This window comes from Eulemur rufifrons, chromosome 4, assembly GCF_041146395.1.
Source record: "Eulemur rufifrons isolate Redbay chromosome 4, OSU_ERuf_1, whole genome shotgun sequence".
In the NCBI taxonomy this organism is placed as follows: Eukaryota; Metazoa; Chordata; class Mammalia; order Primates; family Lemuridae; genus Eulemur; species Eulemur rufifrons.
Genome location: NC_090986.1, coordinates 65,978,786 through 65,999,117, shown reverse-complemented (window position 1 = coordinate 65,999,117; position 20,332 = coordinate 65,978,786). Strand labels below are relative to the sequence as shown.

At 37.5% G+C, this 20,332-nt stretch overlaps 1 protein-coding gene across 1 annotated transcript in view; it reads right to left on the bottom strand.

Annotated features, from left to right (window-relative positions):
* Positions 1 to 20,332, bottom strand: part of CAB39L (calcium binding protein 39 like) — a 98,950-nt gene that overhangs the window by 14,362 nt on the left and 64,256 nt on the right. Inside the window, exons 5-7 of the mRNA XM_069467712.1 lie at positions 16,154 to 16,272; positions 9,638 to 9,806; positions 4,038 to 4,097 (exon numbers count right to left, since the gene is read on the bottom strand). Coding sequence (XP_069323813.1) covers positions 4,038 to 4,097; positions 9,638 to 9,806; positions 16,154 to 16,272 — 348 coding nt within the window. The remainder of the gene's footprint in view (positions 1 to 4,037; positions 4,098 to 9,637; positions 9,807 to 16,153; positions 16,273 to 20,332) is intronic.

Sequence of the window (20,332 nt, the reverse complement as noted above, 5' to 3'; positions counted from 1 at the left end):
AGTGCATTCTGTGAGCTGGGCTTGCTTGCTGTCCTCTTCAGGAGCAAATTCCCAGCCTCTGGCCCCGCGCAGCCTTGCCGCCATGCTTGTGTCTCTGCACTCAACTGCAGGCTGATCACCACGGTCCACAGGGAGGTGTCACCATTTCGCCACACTCCTTGCACGTGAACATACTGGGGACAGGGAGGTGAAGAGATACAAGAGACATCTTTCCTTACTTTATTTTAGTTCTGCAAATTAGAAACTGAGTAGAAAAATGGAGTAATTTTGAGTCCTCCCTATAAATCATTTTGAATAAAACATCTATTATAAGTTGCAAGTAACTCATTTTACGCCATTTTAAAGAATTCTGTTTATGTGGCCTTGCTGGTAGCTATGGGCCCGTGAACAATTTGGGAAATGATTAAATACACTTAGGGCTTCACTTGGCAACCTATAAAGAATCAGACTGTCAAATGCATCGAGTGAACAGGTGAGGATGAGGCAACCTTTGCCGCGTTGTAGCCATGCTAATCCACACTGGGCTGTGTGGAGCACTTCTACGCTCGCCGGAAGCTGGGGACATTGGTGCACAGGGTCTTCTTGTTTCCTAATGTGGTCATCTTTCATGGCCTGGGCCCTTTGGTTCAACACAGAGTGCCAACAGCCAGGGAAGCTCAGCATCCACCTCCCACCACGAGCGGGCAATGCTCAGAGACCATCAAAGAGAGAGGAGTGAGTACAGCCAGGACAGAAGGCAAGAGCCTTCCAGAAGTGAGGAGAGTGGAAAACAGTCCCAGCCCTCAGGGAGCTGAATATGAGGGGTGTGTGTGCAAGCGTGTGATAAGACCAAGCTGTGTGTGCTGACGATAATCACCAATAGAGAATTAAGAAAGTGAAAAGTAAAAATAAAAATATGTAGCTCACATTAAAGTCACAGTGATTATACTCTTTTATGTGAATGACTTAATTATTCTGTCCTGAAACACAAGGAGAATGTTGTGGATCATTAAATTTATCAGACAAACCTTGTGATCTATTTTAATTATAACTATGAAATGCAAATGCATGTACAAGGTATGACTCCCTAAGCTACCAGTTTCATCATTTTAGAGTCATATATCATATGCTCCAAGTTCATGGTCTACTGCTAAAGAAATATGAAACTAAAGAAGTATGAAATGTTTGAGAGGACATGAGTTCTCCAATCTAGTATTCAGGCCAATGCAGTAGGCTCAGAGTCTGTGAAACCACTAAGTTACACAAGAATAAAATTAGGTAAATAAGGAATCAAAGAGGATGAGTTTATTAGCTCTTAAATTGTTGTGTATTATCCCTGAATGAAAAGCATTATTGCATAACACATTCACCTCATTTATTCTACAGGAAAGATTAGTAGTTGATACCACAGATTTTGCTACATGTTATCTTACCCTTATTTTCCTTTATTATAATTGCAACACCTAATGAATCTTTCCTTAACATTCCATCTAGCATATATAGTTCCTGAACAACCAAACTGTATAATAATAGCTCATTTCCTAAATTCAAAATCATACCACTTTCTTTAGCCTTTAAACTTTTAGATGCCTCTGGTAATAAAAATTATTGATTATTCTCCCTGCAGTAGAATGATGATTACCAGAGGCTGGGAAGGGTAGTGAGAAAGGAGGATAAAGAGGTTGGTTAAAGGATACAGAGATACAAGGACGGGTATAGTTAACAATAATTTATTGTATATTTCAAAACAGCTAGAAGATCTGGAATGTTCCCAACATAAATAAATGAATGTTTGAAGTGATGGATATCGTAATTACCCTGATTTGATCATTATATACTATATGCATGTATAAAAATATAACATATCCTCCATAAAGATGTATAACTATTATGTATCAATAAAAAAATTATTCTCCCTTCACAGTTTACACTTACATCAAAGTACTCCAGTTGATTCCATGGATATTTTCTGGACAACTTTAGGATATAAAAATCACTTTTGATTTGATGATTATATTGCTAATTTTAAATTCAAGGACAACCACCAAAAATAAAATTTATTTTATTTATGAATAAAAGAGTTGTAGTTAAGTTTTCATGATTTGGATATGTGAAGTACACTACTGATAGGTAGGGTATTCCACATCTTCCCAGCATCTGGGAGTATATCGCAAGTTTTGTTAAGGGTATAAACGGTTCAGAGACTTCTTAGGGATTGTTCCTAGTATTTGTTGGCTATCACTGGCCATATGCCTATTATGTGTCTGTACTGCATACTGTTGGGAAGGCATAAAGTCATAAAGTTATTATCAAAAATACATTTCTTTTTGTAAATAGATATAACTTAATTCAATACCAAAGATTTCAATCAATAAAGCAGATATTCACCTTAATTTACTTATTACTACTGTAAAAATATATATACATGAAATTGTCTTTTGCTTTTAATGGACGAAGTAAAAAAAATCTGCTATCATACCATATATATAAACATTTAGAACTTCCTGGTTTGGGCATCAATATTCTAAATAATTAAGTGCTCCTTTAACATAGCAGATCACATTGCTCCTGTTATGTGTCAGGCACTAGGCTTGGGGCTAGGGATACAAAGTAGCAACATTAACTAGCGTATGTAAAATGCCAAAAATCCCAGCAAAAAATAACTTTGGCTGTTGCTGCTATCACCACTAGGGTGACGGTGAGGATAAGGATGAGACAGTGTTACTACTCAGGGTCCTAACCTAGACCTATGCTGTCCCACATGGGACCACACGTGGCTACTGAGCACTTGGAATGAAGCTCGTCCAAACTGAGATGTGCTGTAAGTGTAAACTACACAACAGATTTCGAAGACTCAGCATGAAAAAAGAATGTAAAATAGCACAATCATTTTTTACATTGATTGTACATTAAAACAACGTTTTTAAATTCTTGGTTAAATGGATGCATACTATTAAAATTAATTTCATCTGTTTCTTTTTAATTTTTTTGTATGGCTTACTAGAAAATTATAAGTTAAACAGTGGCTCTCATTTGTGGCTTGCATTATATTTCTACCAGACAGCACTAAAACAGAGCATCTGAACCAACACTAGAACAAATCTTACAAAGTTTTGCTTCTCAGTTTGTGCTATGTTCTACTTTAACCATACTGTTTCTGTTGCTTATATAGTCAGCAAAAGTATAGCTGCTCTTGGATGGATCTATTCATTAAACATTCATTGAACACCAATAAATGTATGGCACTGAATTGGGTATTACGAATACAAGCAATAATAATAAAACTACTGCTGAGTGCTTACTGTGCTAAAAACTTTTAAGTCTTCTCAAATTACTCTCAACAACCCTACGAGGCAGGTATTGTTACTACCTTCATCTTGCAGTAGGTGCAGTAACTTGCCCAGGGTCACACAATTGGGAAGGAAGCAGAGCCAGGTCTTGAAGCCAAGCAAGCAGGCAGACTCTGAAGTCTGCACTGTACTGTGAACCCTGTGTTCTACAGATAAGATTCCTGCCTCTCAGGGAGCTCAAGGGCCAGTCAGAAAGACAGATACACCATAATAATGCACTGTGAAAAGTGAGCAAGGAGGGAGGGAGGGAGGAAGGGAGAAAGAGAGATTGTGTGTGTTTGGGAAAGGGCGGGATTAGAGAAAGCTTCCTAGAAGAGTGACAGTTCAGCCAAATCTCAAAAGGATGAGTTGGATTCACTGTTTGGGAAGGGAGTTGAAAGACAGAAATATTTTTGGTGTTACCTCTAAAGGGCAACATGAATCCTCTTAACTCAAGATCAAAGCAAGCAGGTGATAGTTATTTCTTGGAGCTTCATAGCACAACAGGAAGAGATGGGAAACAGGTGAGGCCCTGCCCTCCTGTCATTCTCAGTTTTCCATAAAGTTTCCTAATGACCTGGTTTCCAGGTACATACAAATCAGGAGTATGGTTGAGTATGGTTGATTTCTCTTGTGGACAATAAAAAAGGGGCAATTGCTCGTAGATCTAAGAGAAGGAAAGGGAGGGAGAGAGAAAGAGGTAAAGTCTAAAAAATAATTTGTACTTACAGTGTCATAATTTTGTTCTAAGAAGTCTGCTACCAACACTTTATGTCTGGTTAGTAAATCCTAGAAAAAAGAACAACCAAGTGACAGAAAATTATTATAGCTACTAAATGTAAAAAAATCTATCTTTTCCTTCTAAGGATTTATAGACATATAAAAGTTGCAGGAGGACATTTTCATTTACACCACAAAATTATTTCCATTCCTACATTTAAGACGTAAAATACAAGTGTGTTTCATGTTATCAAAAAACAAAAACAAAAACAAAAACTAGTGTTAAACCTAGAGTTTTAAATTCATATCATTGTTACATTTATGATAGAAATAATTTAACTGGTGAAACAAATGGAACCTAAGATGATTTCATAGCATATTTCTTGAAGGCATAAACTCTACATTGTAATTATGATATACTAAATATTCAAATAAAGTTTGTGATGAGCTTTTTCAAATGTCATTAATAACTAATTATTTTTAAAAGAACTCTGAATGGCCTAAAACCATTATCTCACAAGTTAATTTAATAGCTTTTTCAATGATTTTAACCTTTTGTAAAAATGCAGGCGCTTCAGATATTGGGAGGCACAGGAATGACATTTAGCAGCGTCAAATCGGTGTGGTCCTGCTCTCGGGTTAGCGGGCTGGGAGGTGTCCTGCAAGTTACTGAGTTGCACAATGCATCTTTTCAAAGTTGAATACAAGTAACCCTATCTTATTGCAGATACAAACTTGCAGAAAACTTGAACAAAACCATGAAGGAACCTTTGACTGTCTTCAACTCACACCTAAATTATGTCCTTAATTCACCTTAATGGTGAAAGAAAACAAGCCTCACTTAATCCTTTTTATGTGCTTAGAGGCTAAATAGCCTGCCCAGGTACCATGCAGAATTTAATTAAAAACATAAGAAGAATTTCAAAGTTTTCCAAAATAAATTCTTACACTTTAATACACATTTAATTAAAATTTCCTAAAAGCATGACCTCACAGAGAAAAGGCAGGCAGCAACAATGGTAAAACCCACTTATTTCCATTTTAATTTTTTTAAAAAAGTAAAATATTTAAAGCGTTGCACAATATAATTTTCAAGTTCAACAACGAGACATGCTTGTTGGGATGGGGTGACAGACACGTTCAATCGCAGGGATAGGAGACAGTTGCCATTTACCAAGGGCTTCCTGTGTGCTGGGGGATGTGCTGAGCACTTTACAAATGTTATTTCTGATCTTCACAACTCTGCAAGGAAGGGATTATTTTCTTCATTTCACAGATGAAACTAAAACTCAAACTTAACTAACTTGCTCAAGGACATACAGCTAATCAGGTGGCAGAGAGAGATGGAATTTAAACCACTTCTATTATGAAGATTTTTAGAGGAAGGGATGAAAGAGATTATGGTTATAAGGAATGTTTTCTAGGAAAGAGCAGACAAATACCATGGCAAAAACATAAACTAACAATGTTAAAATGTTAATGATTAAACAAGGCAACAGTCACCTTGGAGCTCAAAACAAAAATGATGAGTCTAAGGTCAAAAAACCCAAAAAGCCAAAGCCAAAATATAGCCAAGCCAACCAACCAAACAAACTAAACCCTTTGAAAGAAGCTACTTAAAAACAAAACACAACACAACAAAAAACAGTGATTTACAGTCATTGTTACATTATATTAACCATAAGAATCTGAGTAAAATACAGAAAGTTGGTATTTCCAATACTGGTAGCATACTACAAAACTTTTTATGGTTACTTACATTTTTCAAGGATTCATTTAAATTCAATGGAAAATTGGCTGAAGTACAGATCAAAACATCATAATTTATTTTTATGATTCAATATTGTTGAAAATTAAATTGGGCTGAATATATGACAGCAAGAAATTATTATCCAGTCCATTTTATTCTATTACATGTTGAAAAACCTTTGGGGAAATTTTCAAAAATACATATTCATTAAGTATTTGCCCTTCCCCTCCATTAGAGTTTATTCTATTAATATGTTTGTAATTATGTGAAGTCTTACTATGGTTTTTTAAAATAGGAACTTGTTTCCATGACAGCAAAGAGCCATCTGATAGAAGAGGGGGAAAAATGGGACTACAGTCTCTATTATTAGAAAACACCTCCTTAGCTGTTGAAACATAGACACTTTGCAAGGAAGAAATGGGATCGTGTCTGTATTAAATGCCATTCTTCATATTTGATGCAACTGAGGCCTATCTCACCATGTGCTCTACATTTGCCCTTGTAGGGGTTCATCTGTAGCCACTGCTCAACTTCCGTTTTGCCAGGTGGGACTGCCCGGCTCTGGGATCTCGCAGCACCCTGAGCACAGAGCCATGTCTGCCGCCCTTGCTGCCCTCACTCTCCCTGCCGCCTCTCCTTAGAGTTTGTTCCCAAGCCTTTCCTCACTCTCTTTTCCTTCCTTTCCTCCCCCTGGTGTTCTCTCTAGATGTTTCCTCACTCTGCATCTCTGTCTTTTTCCTACTCCCCTGTCTTTAAATCCCCTCCTCCCTTCTCTTCTCTGTCCACCTCAGACTTCTCGTGTGGGCTCTTCCTCTCCTCCCTCTTTCCTCAGGGAGGATCTGGGCTGGCAGGCTGCATGGAGACACGTGGGACACCCGAGCAGGCTGTGACCGGCTCCCTCCAAACCCAGATGCTCCCCGTGCCCGTGTTTATTGCAGGCTTGGCTGCGGCTCTGGGGAAGTGATGGCACGCAGCTTCTGTCCTCTGTCGTCTCAGCAGCTCAGTGCTGGTCCCGAACCTGCACGCCCCAAAGTCTGTGACCACAAAAGTGCCACAATTAACCGGGCTCACCCTGTAACAACCGGCTGCTGTTGCTTAAGCGTGCCGTGGAATCTAGCCCCAGCCCACCCCAAGCGGCTTCCAAATATTCCCATTATCCTCAGCTAGTATTTTCCCTGCCAGGAGTTCTCACCCATTCCGTCTTCCTCGGCTTGTTTTATCTCCAGGGACACTTGCATCCTCTGCAACCAGCCTCTCTCAGGGCAGAGTCCACTTACCACGGTCCCATCTTCTCATAACGGCAAGTCCCTCTCACTGCCCAGCCTGCAGGCCCTGCCTCGGGGGGCCCTGCCCACCCCTTTCCCTCCGCTAGGCTTCCTTCCTCTCCTAAGGCCCCGCTTCCTTCTGCTCCGCTCACATCCCTGGCCCTTTCTCCACTCTCTCTGCTCCTGCCACCCTCTCACTCTTCCTGCCACCACGTGCTCTCATATGCCTTTCAACAGGTTTAAGGCACCTTCTCAGGCGGGCTGGGTAAATTCCTATCTGCAGATGGTCGGCACAGCAAACCACTGCTTTCCCCTTTCTCCACTTCTGGAGCGCTACTTAAAAAGAACTATTTATCATCCAAGTCATGAGCAACTTTCAAACTCTGCTCATAGAGTAATAAGATTAGAGCATATAGTCTATTAACATTAGTATAGGAACTATATCAATATTGTTGAAATGTATATTTAAGATAATAGAAAAAATAAAGTCATACATGGGTTGTAATTAAGCAAAAATTGTTTTTTATAAAAGGGTATATATTTATACCCTGAAAAAAGTAGAAGTAAATTTAGAATTATGTAAACGAAATAATTAAATTGCTAAAATACTCTTAAACAAATGACTCTGAATACATATATACATTTCAATGAGTCTTATCTACTTTATATTTGACCTGAAACCCTATTTTTCTCAATGATGCTGTCACATCATCAGCTTATAATATTTTTGGAATTCCTATTCTAAAATGGCCTTCAGAGCCAATCTGGTAGACACTGAAGAAAATCAGACTCTATTTTAGTCATCTTATAATTTACTTTTATTGGCCGGTTGTGGTGGCTCATGCCTGTAATCCTAGCACTCTGGGAGGCCGAGGTGGGCGGATCATTTGAGCTCAGGAGTTCGAGACCAGCCTGAGCAAGAGCAAGACCCCATCTCTACTAAAAATAGAAAGAAATTATATGGACAGCTAAAAACACATATAGAAAAAATTAGCCAGGCATGGTGGTGCATGCCTGTAGTCCCAGCTACTCGGGAGGCTGAGGCAGAAGGATCACTTGAGCCCAGGAGTTGGAGATTGCTGTGAGCTAGGCTAACACCACGGCACTCTAGCCAGGGCAACAGAGTGAGACTCTGTCTCAAAAAAAAAAAAAAAAAAAAAATTTACCTTTATCATTATAATTATTATTATATTATCCCCTCCCCAAGAAAACAATTCTAGCTAACTTGATCATACACTTTATACACTAACCTGAATTTAAATAACTTTTTGTTTTCAAAACTGTATCTGCCCTTGAAAGATAAAGATTCACCGTTATTGAAAAATGAACATGTAGGCTGGGCATGGTGGTGCATGCCATAATCCCAACACTTTGGGAGGCTGAGGAGGGAAGACTGCTTGAGGCCAGGAGTTCGAGACCAGCCTGGGCCACACAACAAGACCCTGACTCTACAGAAAATAAAAAAATTAGGCGGGCATGATGGTGCATGCCTGTAGTCCCAGCTATTTGGGCGGCTGAGGCAGGAGGATCACTTGAGCCCAGGAATTCGAGGTTGTAGTGAGCTATGATCATGTCACTGCACTCCAGCCTGGGTGAGATACTGTCTCACCAAAAAAAAAAAGAAAAGGAAAAAAGAAAAGTGAACACGTCACAGACATTGATACCAATTTCAAAATATACTAAATAATGGCAGAATCACATGTATAAGTAAATGGTTCTCTAAAATAGAAACCTCAAATGTAACATCACTCATTGGATGTATAAGTTCTGGTATTTTTGTTTGCAAATTAGCTACATTGTTTTCTGATATACTCTCTGAACATCTTTTTGATGATAAAACACATAGAAACAGAAAGTAGAATGGTTGCCAGAGGCTGGAGGAAGGGGGAAATGGGAAATTGTTTAATGGATATAGAGTTTGAGTTTTACCAGATAAAAAGTTCTGGTAATTGCTTACACAACAATGTGGACCCTACTATTTCCTACATAATGACAAAGTAGATAAAGTCATGATAAAATAGTAGATAATGATGAAAATATAGGTTAAGCATGAAAAAACTACAATATAATTTATTAGTATTTTTTTTCACCATGTGGAAACTTAAAAATCACACTGATAAAATAATGTGATGTACTTCATATTTTAAGATGTAATTCTCCATCTCCCTCACTACTCAATTCCTTTCCCTGGAAGTAACAACTATTGCTATTTCCTATATATCCCCGCGGAGGTATTCAGTGCATATGCACCTTAAGTGGAAACTTACATCCTTTAATCTATTTTTAACAAAAATGACAGCATGCTATACAGAGTACTATACGTTCCTTTTGTCGTTTAACTGTATAATTACATTTTATTCCATATGAGCTTGTGACAAGTATTTTGAGTTATTTTCCCACGAGGTGACAGATTGGCCTCATAGACTGCATTCTATTTACAGATCCCTTTTACGATTATACATCATACATGGTTGGCTATGCTCAGACCTAGGGAATAAAAGTTTTTGCTTTGTAAAATTAAATTGCCTTTCAGAAGCCAACTAACTTTAACTAAATGACCTAGCTGATTCACAAAAAAAAAAAAAAAAAATTACCTTAAAAGTAGCAAAGGCATCTGAAGCAATATCAAATGTTGACAACTCCACATACTTAAAGAAATCTCTGAATTGATTAGAAAAGAGGATGATTTTGGCAAGTGGTTCGTGTCGAATACATTCTCTTAACATAATCCCACAACGTAAGGCGATCTGTGGGGCTTCGTACCTAAAGCACAAACAAGAGAGAAATAGCGAACTCTGTTAGCCTATTAACAAAATAACATTAATGGTATCAAAAGAACTATTTCAATGCTGCTGTTAATAGAAACACAGATATCATTTTTTCCAGTTCATTCAAACATGATTCATTCAATACCCACTGAAGATCTACTATGTGCCTGGCACTATTCCAGATGCTGGGGTACATCAATAAACATGACAAGGTCACTGCTGTCATAGCCTTCATATCTTAGTGACAGTGGGTCTGGAGGGAGGAGGAGGCAGAATGTAAATGATGAAAATACATTAAGGTTATTAAGTATGAAATGTCTGATTTCCTTAAGTACTAAGTTTGACAGTTGCTATCTCTGATGTTTCACTTTGACACTTTGTCTAGAAGCTTGCCTTTCTTTGCTGTCATGACATAAAGGTAAACCATTTCTACACCGTATTGTAACATGATGAAAAATGGATGATTTTTGACAATCACAAGTGTTCAGCACAATGGTTGGATAAAGACGAAGTGTTGAAACACAGCCCAAAACTGAATATTCATCAAAAAAAGCTAATGGTGTCTGTTTCGTGGTCCAGCGCTGGTATTATCCACTGCAGCTTCATGAAACCTGGTCAGTCGATTACAGTAGATGTCTACTGCAACCAGCTGGACAAAATGATGAGGATGCTCATGATTAAGCAGCCAAGATTGGTCAATAGAGACAGGCCAATTCTCCTGCAAGACAACGCACGACCACATGTCACACAAACAACGCTGCTCAAACTACAGACGCTGGACTTGGAAACTTCTATCATCCTCTGTATTCACCAGACCTTGCCCCAACTGACCACCACTTCTTCCAGGCTTTGGACCACTTCTTGCCTTGCAAGGAAAAATATTCAATTCTCAACAAGCTGTGGAAAACGCCTTTCATGATTTCATCACCACTTGCTCTCCACAGCTCTTCTTTGCTGGTGGCATAAACAAGCTACCATTAAGATGTCAAAACTGTGTGGATAGTTTAGGCACACACTTTGATTAATTGTACTGCTTTTTGTTCAAGATAAAATAAAGTTTTGATTCAAAATCAGACATTTCATATTTAATGTCCTTAATAATTTCATACATGGAGAAGAGCTGCTGAAACTGAAGACAATAAAGCAGGCAATACTATAGAACATCACGACTTAATTTCACGTGCGCGAGCGATTACCTGCTTTCCTTCATGTTAGATCGAAGGGAAGGGGCAAAGCATTCTAGGCGAAGGCAACTAACTGTGCAAAGGCTCCGAGGCAAGAACAAGCTTGGTGAGGTGGAAGAGGAGGAGGTCAGTGTGATTGCCACGTAGGGGAAGAGTAGTGAGTGGTGTGAAATGGGGCAAGAGTGGAGAGCGGGCAGGGACCGGATCACACACAGCTTTGTAAGGCAAGGTGAGCAGTTTGGATTCATTTTAACTGTGATGGGAATAAAGCAAGAAATTAACACCGCCTAACGTACGCTTTAAAAAGATCACTCTGGCTACCTGTGGAGAATGTATTGTAAAACAACAAGGAATGCGCTGGGGAGCTGGAGTGGAAGCTGGAAGACCAGGTAGGAGGAAGAGCAGAAGCCCAGGAGAGGCGATGGTGGCACGGCCTGGGTGGCAGCAGCAGAACGGAGGACTGTGGGCAGATGGTGGAGACCGTGTGATGATGTGGTCGGGGTAGGGTGGGAAATAGATTTGGAAACTGAAGATGGAAGAGTGAGTCCTATGTTTTTGGCTTGAATAACTGGGTGGATGGTGGTGCCATTTATTAGGATGAATAAACCAGTGGAGGAACAGACCAGTGAAGAAATTAACAGTTTGTTGTTGTCCATGTAACTTTGAGATGGCTGATATCTAAGTAGAGATGTCTCCTTGGCAGTATAATATACACATCTGGAGTTCAGGGAAAAGGTAGCTATGGACTGACTGACTCATTGAAATCATAAAGTACAATTATGGCTCACAACAAAAACTAAACTAGAAAAACACAGTATCTACGTTGAGAAATAACTGAGGACTGGCATACTAGATCAGTTCCACTGGTAATTTAACAACAACCTCTCAATGTCAAATTCAACATCTAAATAAATCTAGGTCTGAGTTACACGCCAGTGTGTATTAAGATTTTAAGAAAATGAACAATACTTAGCCCAAGTAAGACAAACCCTGTATTGAAATGATACAGTCAACAACTGTGTGGCAAATATGGTAAGAGCAGAACAAAGAAAGTTATAGTTGTAAAACACTGGGAGGTGAGTATAGGGTAAAAAAATCTGACCAAATTTTTAGAGATATCATTTAGCATTTCAGTTGAATATAATACTAGTTTGCATGGTACTAGTACAAACAACTTTAAATATCTCAATTCTTGAAAAGTGCTTTCCTAAAATGTACTTTGAGAATAGAGGAAAAATGACACCCACAAAGGACCTATGTGATCTTCCAAATTTTCCATGAATTCTGAAAATAAGAAAAATTACAATAAAATTTTTTAAAACAAAAAGACCACACATAATATTAAAACAGATTAGAAAAATCTAACATCTGAAAACCAAAACCAAACCACTCTTATGTAAAACTTCAAGATACTTTATTATTCACCATTAGTAACATTTTGTTGAATAGCAAAAAATTAGGTACTATATTCTTTATAAGATTATAGAATTTTCATGAAATGCAGATTCAAGAATAAAATATCATTCTCACAATTTAGGAAAGAAGCTACTTTGCAATATCAAATTTACAAATATAGTAGGAAAAATAGCAAAGATACCAGGGTGTATTTATTCTGTCCTGTTTATGCTAAATGATATTTATAAATACTATTTGAGTATTCCCTGAATAACTCATAACATTAAATGCTAATATGTTCAGATAGACATGATTCTTTATAGAATACAAGGTATGCCAATTTATAGTGCTAGCAATTTCTTTTATCTGAAGAATTTGAAAATAGGCCTACTGGCACACAGAGAAGAGTCACAAAGTAGGGTATTGTGAAAGATGTTGTAAAGAGGAGTATATTTTATGATATGTGAAGGAGAAAAACACTGTCATTTATTGGTAGAGTACTCAAGAGAGTACAAAATAAAGGCTGTTGGCCTAGAGAAAAAAACCTAAGGGACAGACCATTAAAATCCATACTTACATAAGATACCTGTGGACTTTGATAATTTGGCCCCAAACCTACCTTTTCAGGTTCATCTCCCATCGCATTCTCCAAGTCCCTGGAGTCTACCATTCCCTCAACTGGAATGCCCTTTGCCTTAGGGTTCCACCACTAAGACGCTACCTCATCTTTCAAGGCTTAGTTCAAATGCCACCTACCCCCTCCTTGAAGTCTTTCCTAATCACCCACCATTCGGGATTATTTTCTCCTTCCTTCACACTCCCACTGTAGCGTTTTTCAAATACTATATTATTATATCACAGTAAGTTGTTATAAATCTGTCTTCTTCACCTCATTACAAACAACTTAATTGCTGGGGATATATGTTACTTATCCTGTTACCTTCTCCTCTCCTCCCCTACCCCCGCCTCCATTTGGTGTCTATGTCTTACTTATTGTTACTTTCTCCCATTCCCACCCTAACCTCCAAAGAATGCCTAGCATAATGTTTTTCACAAAGTAGGCACACAATGAATTTAATGAGCCTCAAACTCTGACTAAATTTCTTAGTACTAGAAGACTCTAATGAGAGTCAAACTCTGGCTTACAGAAAAGATGTAGGATCTCTAGCCAATGTTTTCTCATTTTTTAATTCAATTTCCAAACTAAGACCATCTATAAAAAATTTCTACTCTAACTTCTGGGTATAATTAGTTCTCTTTTTCATTTGGTGAAGTTTATTGAAACCATCTGTGATGCACTGACAATTTAATCTTGAGAACCAAGAGAACATTTTTAAAATACTCCTCTGGGTCAACACATTTGTCATTTCATCCCAGTCGTTTGACATTTGTCATTCTCTGAGATGACAATTTCTTAAAGTTAGAAATATACTGGGATATATAGGGAATCCTAATTTTCCTCAGTACTCTTTAAGGGATATACAATTCACATATATCACTTCAATCTGACTACCCTCTAGGATATTGACTTTTGACATGTCATTGCTTACTATTAATATATAAAGAAGTACTCAACATTCTTCATTATTTAGTAATAAGTGTTCCCAACAATGACCTATGGCCAATAAAGGTTAATCTGATGAATGCTGAATCATTATTTTATAGAACTGAATCCTATCTTCCCCCCTGATTTGTAGCTTGGATCATAGAGACTGGACCATAATTAACTTGTCAATATGGAGAAGGCATGCCACCATACATGCATGCTCATTCAAATAATGACAGCATACGGAAAGATCCTTTTCAAATTTAAAAATGAAAACCAAAATGTAAGAGCACTTGTCTCAGCTAGTAGTGGGCTACAGTAATCATACAGAAAATGGCTAGAAGAAAGATCTTGTGCAAGAAAATCTCACCTTAAGAACAAAGATTATGTTATTTAAGGGGAAAAATGACTTTTGTTATTATTGCTGGTAGTAAACACTGTCAAGAAGTACTTGGAAAACTTCTGTAAAATGTTATTCAAAAATACTTGGTCTCCTCAATATAGTCAAGAAAGTTTGTTTCTAATCCAGAAACATTTGCTTACTTTAAAAATAATGAGTTAATTTTGTCCATTCAATAGCCTAGAAACAATAATAATTAAATGTTAATGAGCACTCCTAGTATCCAGATTGTAGTCTCTAAGAACCACTCTTTTTTAAAAGGAAATTGGTAGAAATTCCAGGCCTGTGTCGGAACCTACAAGTTGGGCCTGGCATATCTTGTTGCACCAGAAAGCAGGGAAGTTATCACAAACTATTTTGGGTGTCTAAATGTAATTATTAATAAAATTTAAAATTATAATAAATGGGAGGATAAGGGGAAAGAAATGGAGTAATGGTGGCAGTAAAAAAACTAAATTATCATCTAGTTAATCTTGTCAAAGATATTGTTTAAAACTGATAAATGAAAAAATTAGTATAAGCCCATTATTTTTAACAGAGAGGTAAATGTATGATAAAAAAATAATGAACAGGCTGGGCACAGTGGCTCACACCTGTAATCCTAGCACTCTGGGAGGGCGAGGCAGGAGGATTGCTTGAGCTCAGGAGTTCGAGACCAGCCTGAGCAAGAGTGAGACCCTGTCTGTACCAAAAATAGGAAAATTAGCCAGGTGTCCTGGCACATGCCTATAGTTCCAGCTATTCGGGAGGAAGGCTGAAGCAGGAGGATGGCTTGAGCCCAGGAGTTTGAGGTTGCAGTGAGCTACGATGACGCCACGGCACTCTAGCCTGGGTGACAGAGTGAGACTCAGTCTCAAAAAAAAATAAAAATAAACAAATAATGACAAACAAATAAACAAATAAAAAAGATGAAAGTGGTTGTCTTTGGGCAATAGGATTAAAAAATGGAGAAGGAAGAGGCAAAGAGCTGCTGCTCGTTGATGTAGCTGATTTTTAAACTATGTGTTATGTATTATTTTGATACAATTGAATGTTTAAAAATGTATGAGAGAAACTGGATACAGGTGAGATGGACTAGGTATGGAAGAGAATTGAAAACAGGAATACAATAAAATAAAAAGAGTCATGCTGCTTTAAGATGGTGGAGGAGGAAGAAGATAGTCTGCTGTCCCCAAGCCTTGCTACACTCAGGGCTTCAGTCTTTAGGACTTAAAGTAGCCTCGAAATTCTCAAGAAACATTTGTAAATGAGTATACATGAAAAATAACAATCAGGGATTCTATTTTCTATTTTTGAATTCAGTTATATACCTTCTGTATAGCCCCATATACATTCAGTAATATTTAGTCTATTCCCATGTAGAAGCACGTCACCTTGGCAGATGCCAGCTACTGGAAAAATTCTTATAGCTAAATTTGGGTTCTCAGAACCAGAATATGTGCGTGTGTGTGTGTGTGTGTGTGTGTAGTGAGGGGATTCAGTCTTGTGCAAGCAGGAAAAGGGTGACTAGGACTAGGGCTGATTGGGAAGCACAAGCAATACTGTAATAGGAAGAGACAGAGACAGCAGAAAAGTGGAGGAAAGAGAGGCAGTAAATGGAAACATAATATTTAGAAACATTAAGGTGCAAAGAAAGGATTCTGCTGCAGCCTAAGTAATCACAGAGACAGAGCTTTGGAGGGCTAACCTCGAGCACCGCAAATATCTTTACTGCAATTCCAAAAGGGAACCGACCTTATCTCAAATGAGGCTAACACTATGTACTTTTAAGAACTATTCCAAATTCAGACATACATGAAAGGAAGCCATGCACCTACCCTTTGAGAAGCATAAACAGGATATGAGGATGAGCACTAATGTACTCCACAGTAGGACTCCGAGTGCCTATCTGTCTTCTCAGGATGTTGTTAAATATCTGGGTCACATCTTTTTTGCCCTGTTAAAGAAACAAACAACAATTAAATTGTACCCTCTAAATGGGTATGATTATATGTGTATGACATATATACATACAAACAGAAATAGCACTATTCTTTAAAATATGCAAAAACATTTACTCTTTTCCTATCTTTAACAAGCTGTGCTTTCAAACACAGAGTCTACAAAGTGAGTGCAGCTCCTTACCACAGGATGTGCACTGTGGGGATTTGACCAGCTGGAAGTCCATCTTCCACAGCAGCAAACACAAGGGCACAGAACGATATAAAATAGTGACTATGACAGAACTCAATTCTTTTTTTTTTTTTTCTTTTTTACTTTTTAGCCTATTCAAAAGGAAAATTATGACTAACATTTTTAAACCTTCATAAATAAGGGAAAATAGATGAAAATAAAGTTAAGATTTTAGTAAAATTTAGGTTAGAATAAAATTCCTTTTTCTTAGATCTACTGCCTAGTAATTTTTTCCCTTCACTTTATCACCTCATTCACTCTTCTTCCACTTTCTTCCACCTTCGTGCCTTAACTAAAAAGAAAAAAAAAAAGATCACGAGTTTCACATTAGGTGGATATGTTTTTCTTAGGTGGTCATAAGAAATCGTCTCTAGCCCAGAGGAATAGAAGGGATCATTGAATCACAGTCACCTGAGACAGAGGAACTACATAGCCACTCATGGATAGAGCTTCTTAAGAGTCCTCATGGACGAGACTTCCGTTCTCATACACCCTGCAACCTGAGTCTAGCCTTCTTCAGCAGAAGCCCTGGACTGGACCTGAGCTTATTGTATCGAAAATAAGTACAAGAATGACATTTCATTCTCAATCACTACAGCCCTGGATCTGGCCTTCATCCATCAACTGAACTATGAAAGAACTCCCTCCAGTTTCTCTTTCCACTTCAAAGCATTCTCACTCTACAGAGTGAGCTGGCTAGAAATGCAAATCTGACCATGCATACTCTTCCCTTAAACTCTTCAATGTCTTCCTTTTACTTAGAAAACTAAGTCCAATGCCTTCCATGACTTGGCCCTTGACTACCTCTCCAGCCTCATCTACTCCTATCACTTTCCAACTCCTACATCAAGTGCTATTATACCAGATTGCTGTACCACATACACACACAACCTTTTCTGCTTCTGTACCTTTGTTCATGTTCTTTCTTTTTCTAAGAAACTGTGTCATTCTTTAAGATTCAGTCCAGGAGTATTCTCCTCTGGGATAAGTGTCCTTCTCTGTACTACAGCAATGTCCTTTGCCTGCATTGATCAGTATCTCCTCTTCTCCCAACTACTTCCACCTCCACCTCTCCCACCACCACAGCAGCAAATATTTATTGAGTGCTTACTCTGTGCCAGGCACTTATGCCAAGAGCTTTATGTGTATTACCCAATCTTCATGACAAACTTATAATGTACAGATTAATAAGGAAATTAAGGCCTAGTGAGGTTGCCTTACCCAGATGGCAGGTGGGAGAGCCAGGACTCCAACCCAAGTGATGGAATCCAGAGTCTGGGTTCTTCACCATCATACTGAACTGACTCCCAACACTCAACACAGTACATTGAGATGAATGGTTTTGTCTCTAACTCCTCATTGCACTGTTAACTCTCAAGGAGACCGGTCATATGTCAATGCCCGTATTAGGACCCAGAATATAGTAGGCACTCAGTAAATAACTACTGAACTGATTCATTACCTTAGAGGCAGAGCCAGCCATATATCCTTTATCACAAACACGGGCCATTGATCACTCTAATCTATTAATTTGGCACTTTTAATACTAAAGGGACATTGAAAGAACTAAGACCACAAATGAGGACCAAGAAGATTATTCAATTAGTTACTCCATCTTAAAACTACTAGTTATATAAAAATGAACTAAGTATCTATTAAAAGTAGTAATATACAGGAAAAAATTTAGAAGAATATCATTCACCTTATAAAAAATTAGCTCAGAATGAATTACGGACTTGAAACATAAAACTATAAAACTTTTAGGAAAAAACAGGAGAAACTTTTCAGGATCTAGGGCAGGGCAAAAAGTTCTTAGACTTGACAGTAAAAGCACAATCCACAAAAAGAACAACTGATAAACTGGACTTCATAAAAATACAAAACTTTTATGCTTCAAAAGATCCTGTTAATAGGATGAAAAGGCAAGCTACAGGCTGGGAGACAATACTGCAAGCCACGTATGTGACAAAAGACTAATATCTAGAATATACATGGGGAAATAACCCTCAAAACTTAATAGTATAAAAAATAAACAATCCAATTAGGAAATGGGCAAAAGACATGAACAGACTTTTCACCAAAGAGGATACACAGATGGCAACTAGCACATAAAAGATGTTTAACATCATTAGCCATTAGGGATATGCAAATTGAAACCTCAATGAGATAGTACTACATACCTATCAGAATGGCTAAAATAAAAAATAGCAACAACATTAAATGCTGGCAAGAATGAAGAGAAATTGTACTCAGACATCATGGGAAAAATGTAAAACAGTATAGCTCATTGAGAAAACACTTTAGCAGTTTCTTAAAGAACTAAACATGCAGCTAATCATAACAGCAATTGCACTCTTGAGATCTATTGCAGAGAAATAAAAATATATGGTCATTCAAAAACCTGGCCATGAATGTTATAACAGCAAAAATCTGGGAATAACCCAGAAATCCTTCAACAGGCAAATGGTTAACAAACAAACTGGGTACATCCATACCAAGGACTCAGCAATAAAAAAGAACAAGCTATTGATACACACAACAAATTATAGGAATCTTGAGGAATTATGCTGAGTGAAAAAAGCCAGTTCCAAAGGTTACATACTGTATGGTTCCATTTATACAACATTCCTGAAATGACAAAAATATAAGAATGGAGAACAGACTAGTGCTTGCCAGAAGTCAGGGATGGAGTGGTGACAGGGGGTGAGAGAGGTAAGTGTGGCCATAAATGGGTAACAGGAGGTATCCCTCTGGTGATGGAAATTTTTTATATTCTGACCTTATCAATGTCAATATCCTGGTTGTGTTATTGTTGTATAGTTTTGCAAGATATTACCATTGGGGAAACTGGGTAAGGTGCTTGGGATCTCTCTGTAATACTTCTTATAAATAAATGCCAATCAACAGTTATTTCAAAATAAACAGGTTAATTTTTTACAATCAATAGGACTGGGCATGGTTAAATAAATTACATTGTATCTAATAGGTATAAATAAGAAATTGGAACATCAAAATGTTGGTGATGATTAAATTTAAGAAATATCTACAGCTATCCATGGTTTTCACTTTATTCCATGGAGGGAAATAAAGAGAAGGGTGGAAATAAGGGAGGAAGAGAGAAGAAAAGGAGAGGGCAGAGAAGAAAGAAAAGAGAGGGAATCAGGGAGGAAGAAAGGAGGATTTAGGGGCAGAGGAGACAGAGAAATAAACAACAGGTACATTGGAAAGAAAATCATATTTTCCTTTAAGAAAAAAACCACAAAAGAAATGTTAAATGCTTAAGGTGATGGATACCCAATCACCCTGATTTGATCATTATACATTTTATGCTGGTATCAAAATATCATATGTACCTTATAAATATGTATAACTACTATGTATCCATAATAATTAAAAATAAAAATCGAAAAAAAGAAAACACTATACCAAACTCCAAATTTTAATAAAAAATTAGGAGGCGAATCTTCAATTTAAAGGGATACTTCAAGAATCAGTTACTCTTATAATTTTAAAATACTAAAAATGTTCATACTGAATATATTTTATTTATACAGATGTTAAAGACTCTATGTATTGTATAAAAGAGTGTAATTATAAATAAAAATGAATTTTAAAATGAAAGAAATCATCTGTTTTGTTCAAACCTTTCTAGACTCTACAGTGTAACATTGCAGAATAAATTTCAACCCTCTTTGAAATGTCATAAGAGCGTGTTTTTCATACTTCCCAGTAAAATGCCACGAGGACATTTCTATACAGCATTCCAGTGAAGAGTGGAAATGAAGCTGCACAGAACTCTATCCAACTTTCACACAGAGGAAAAC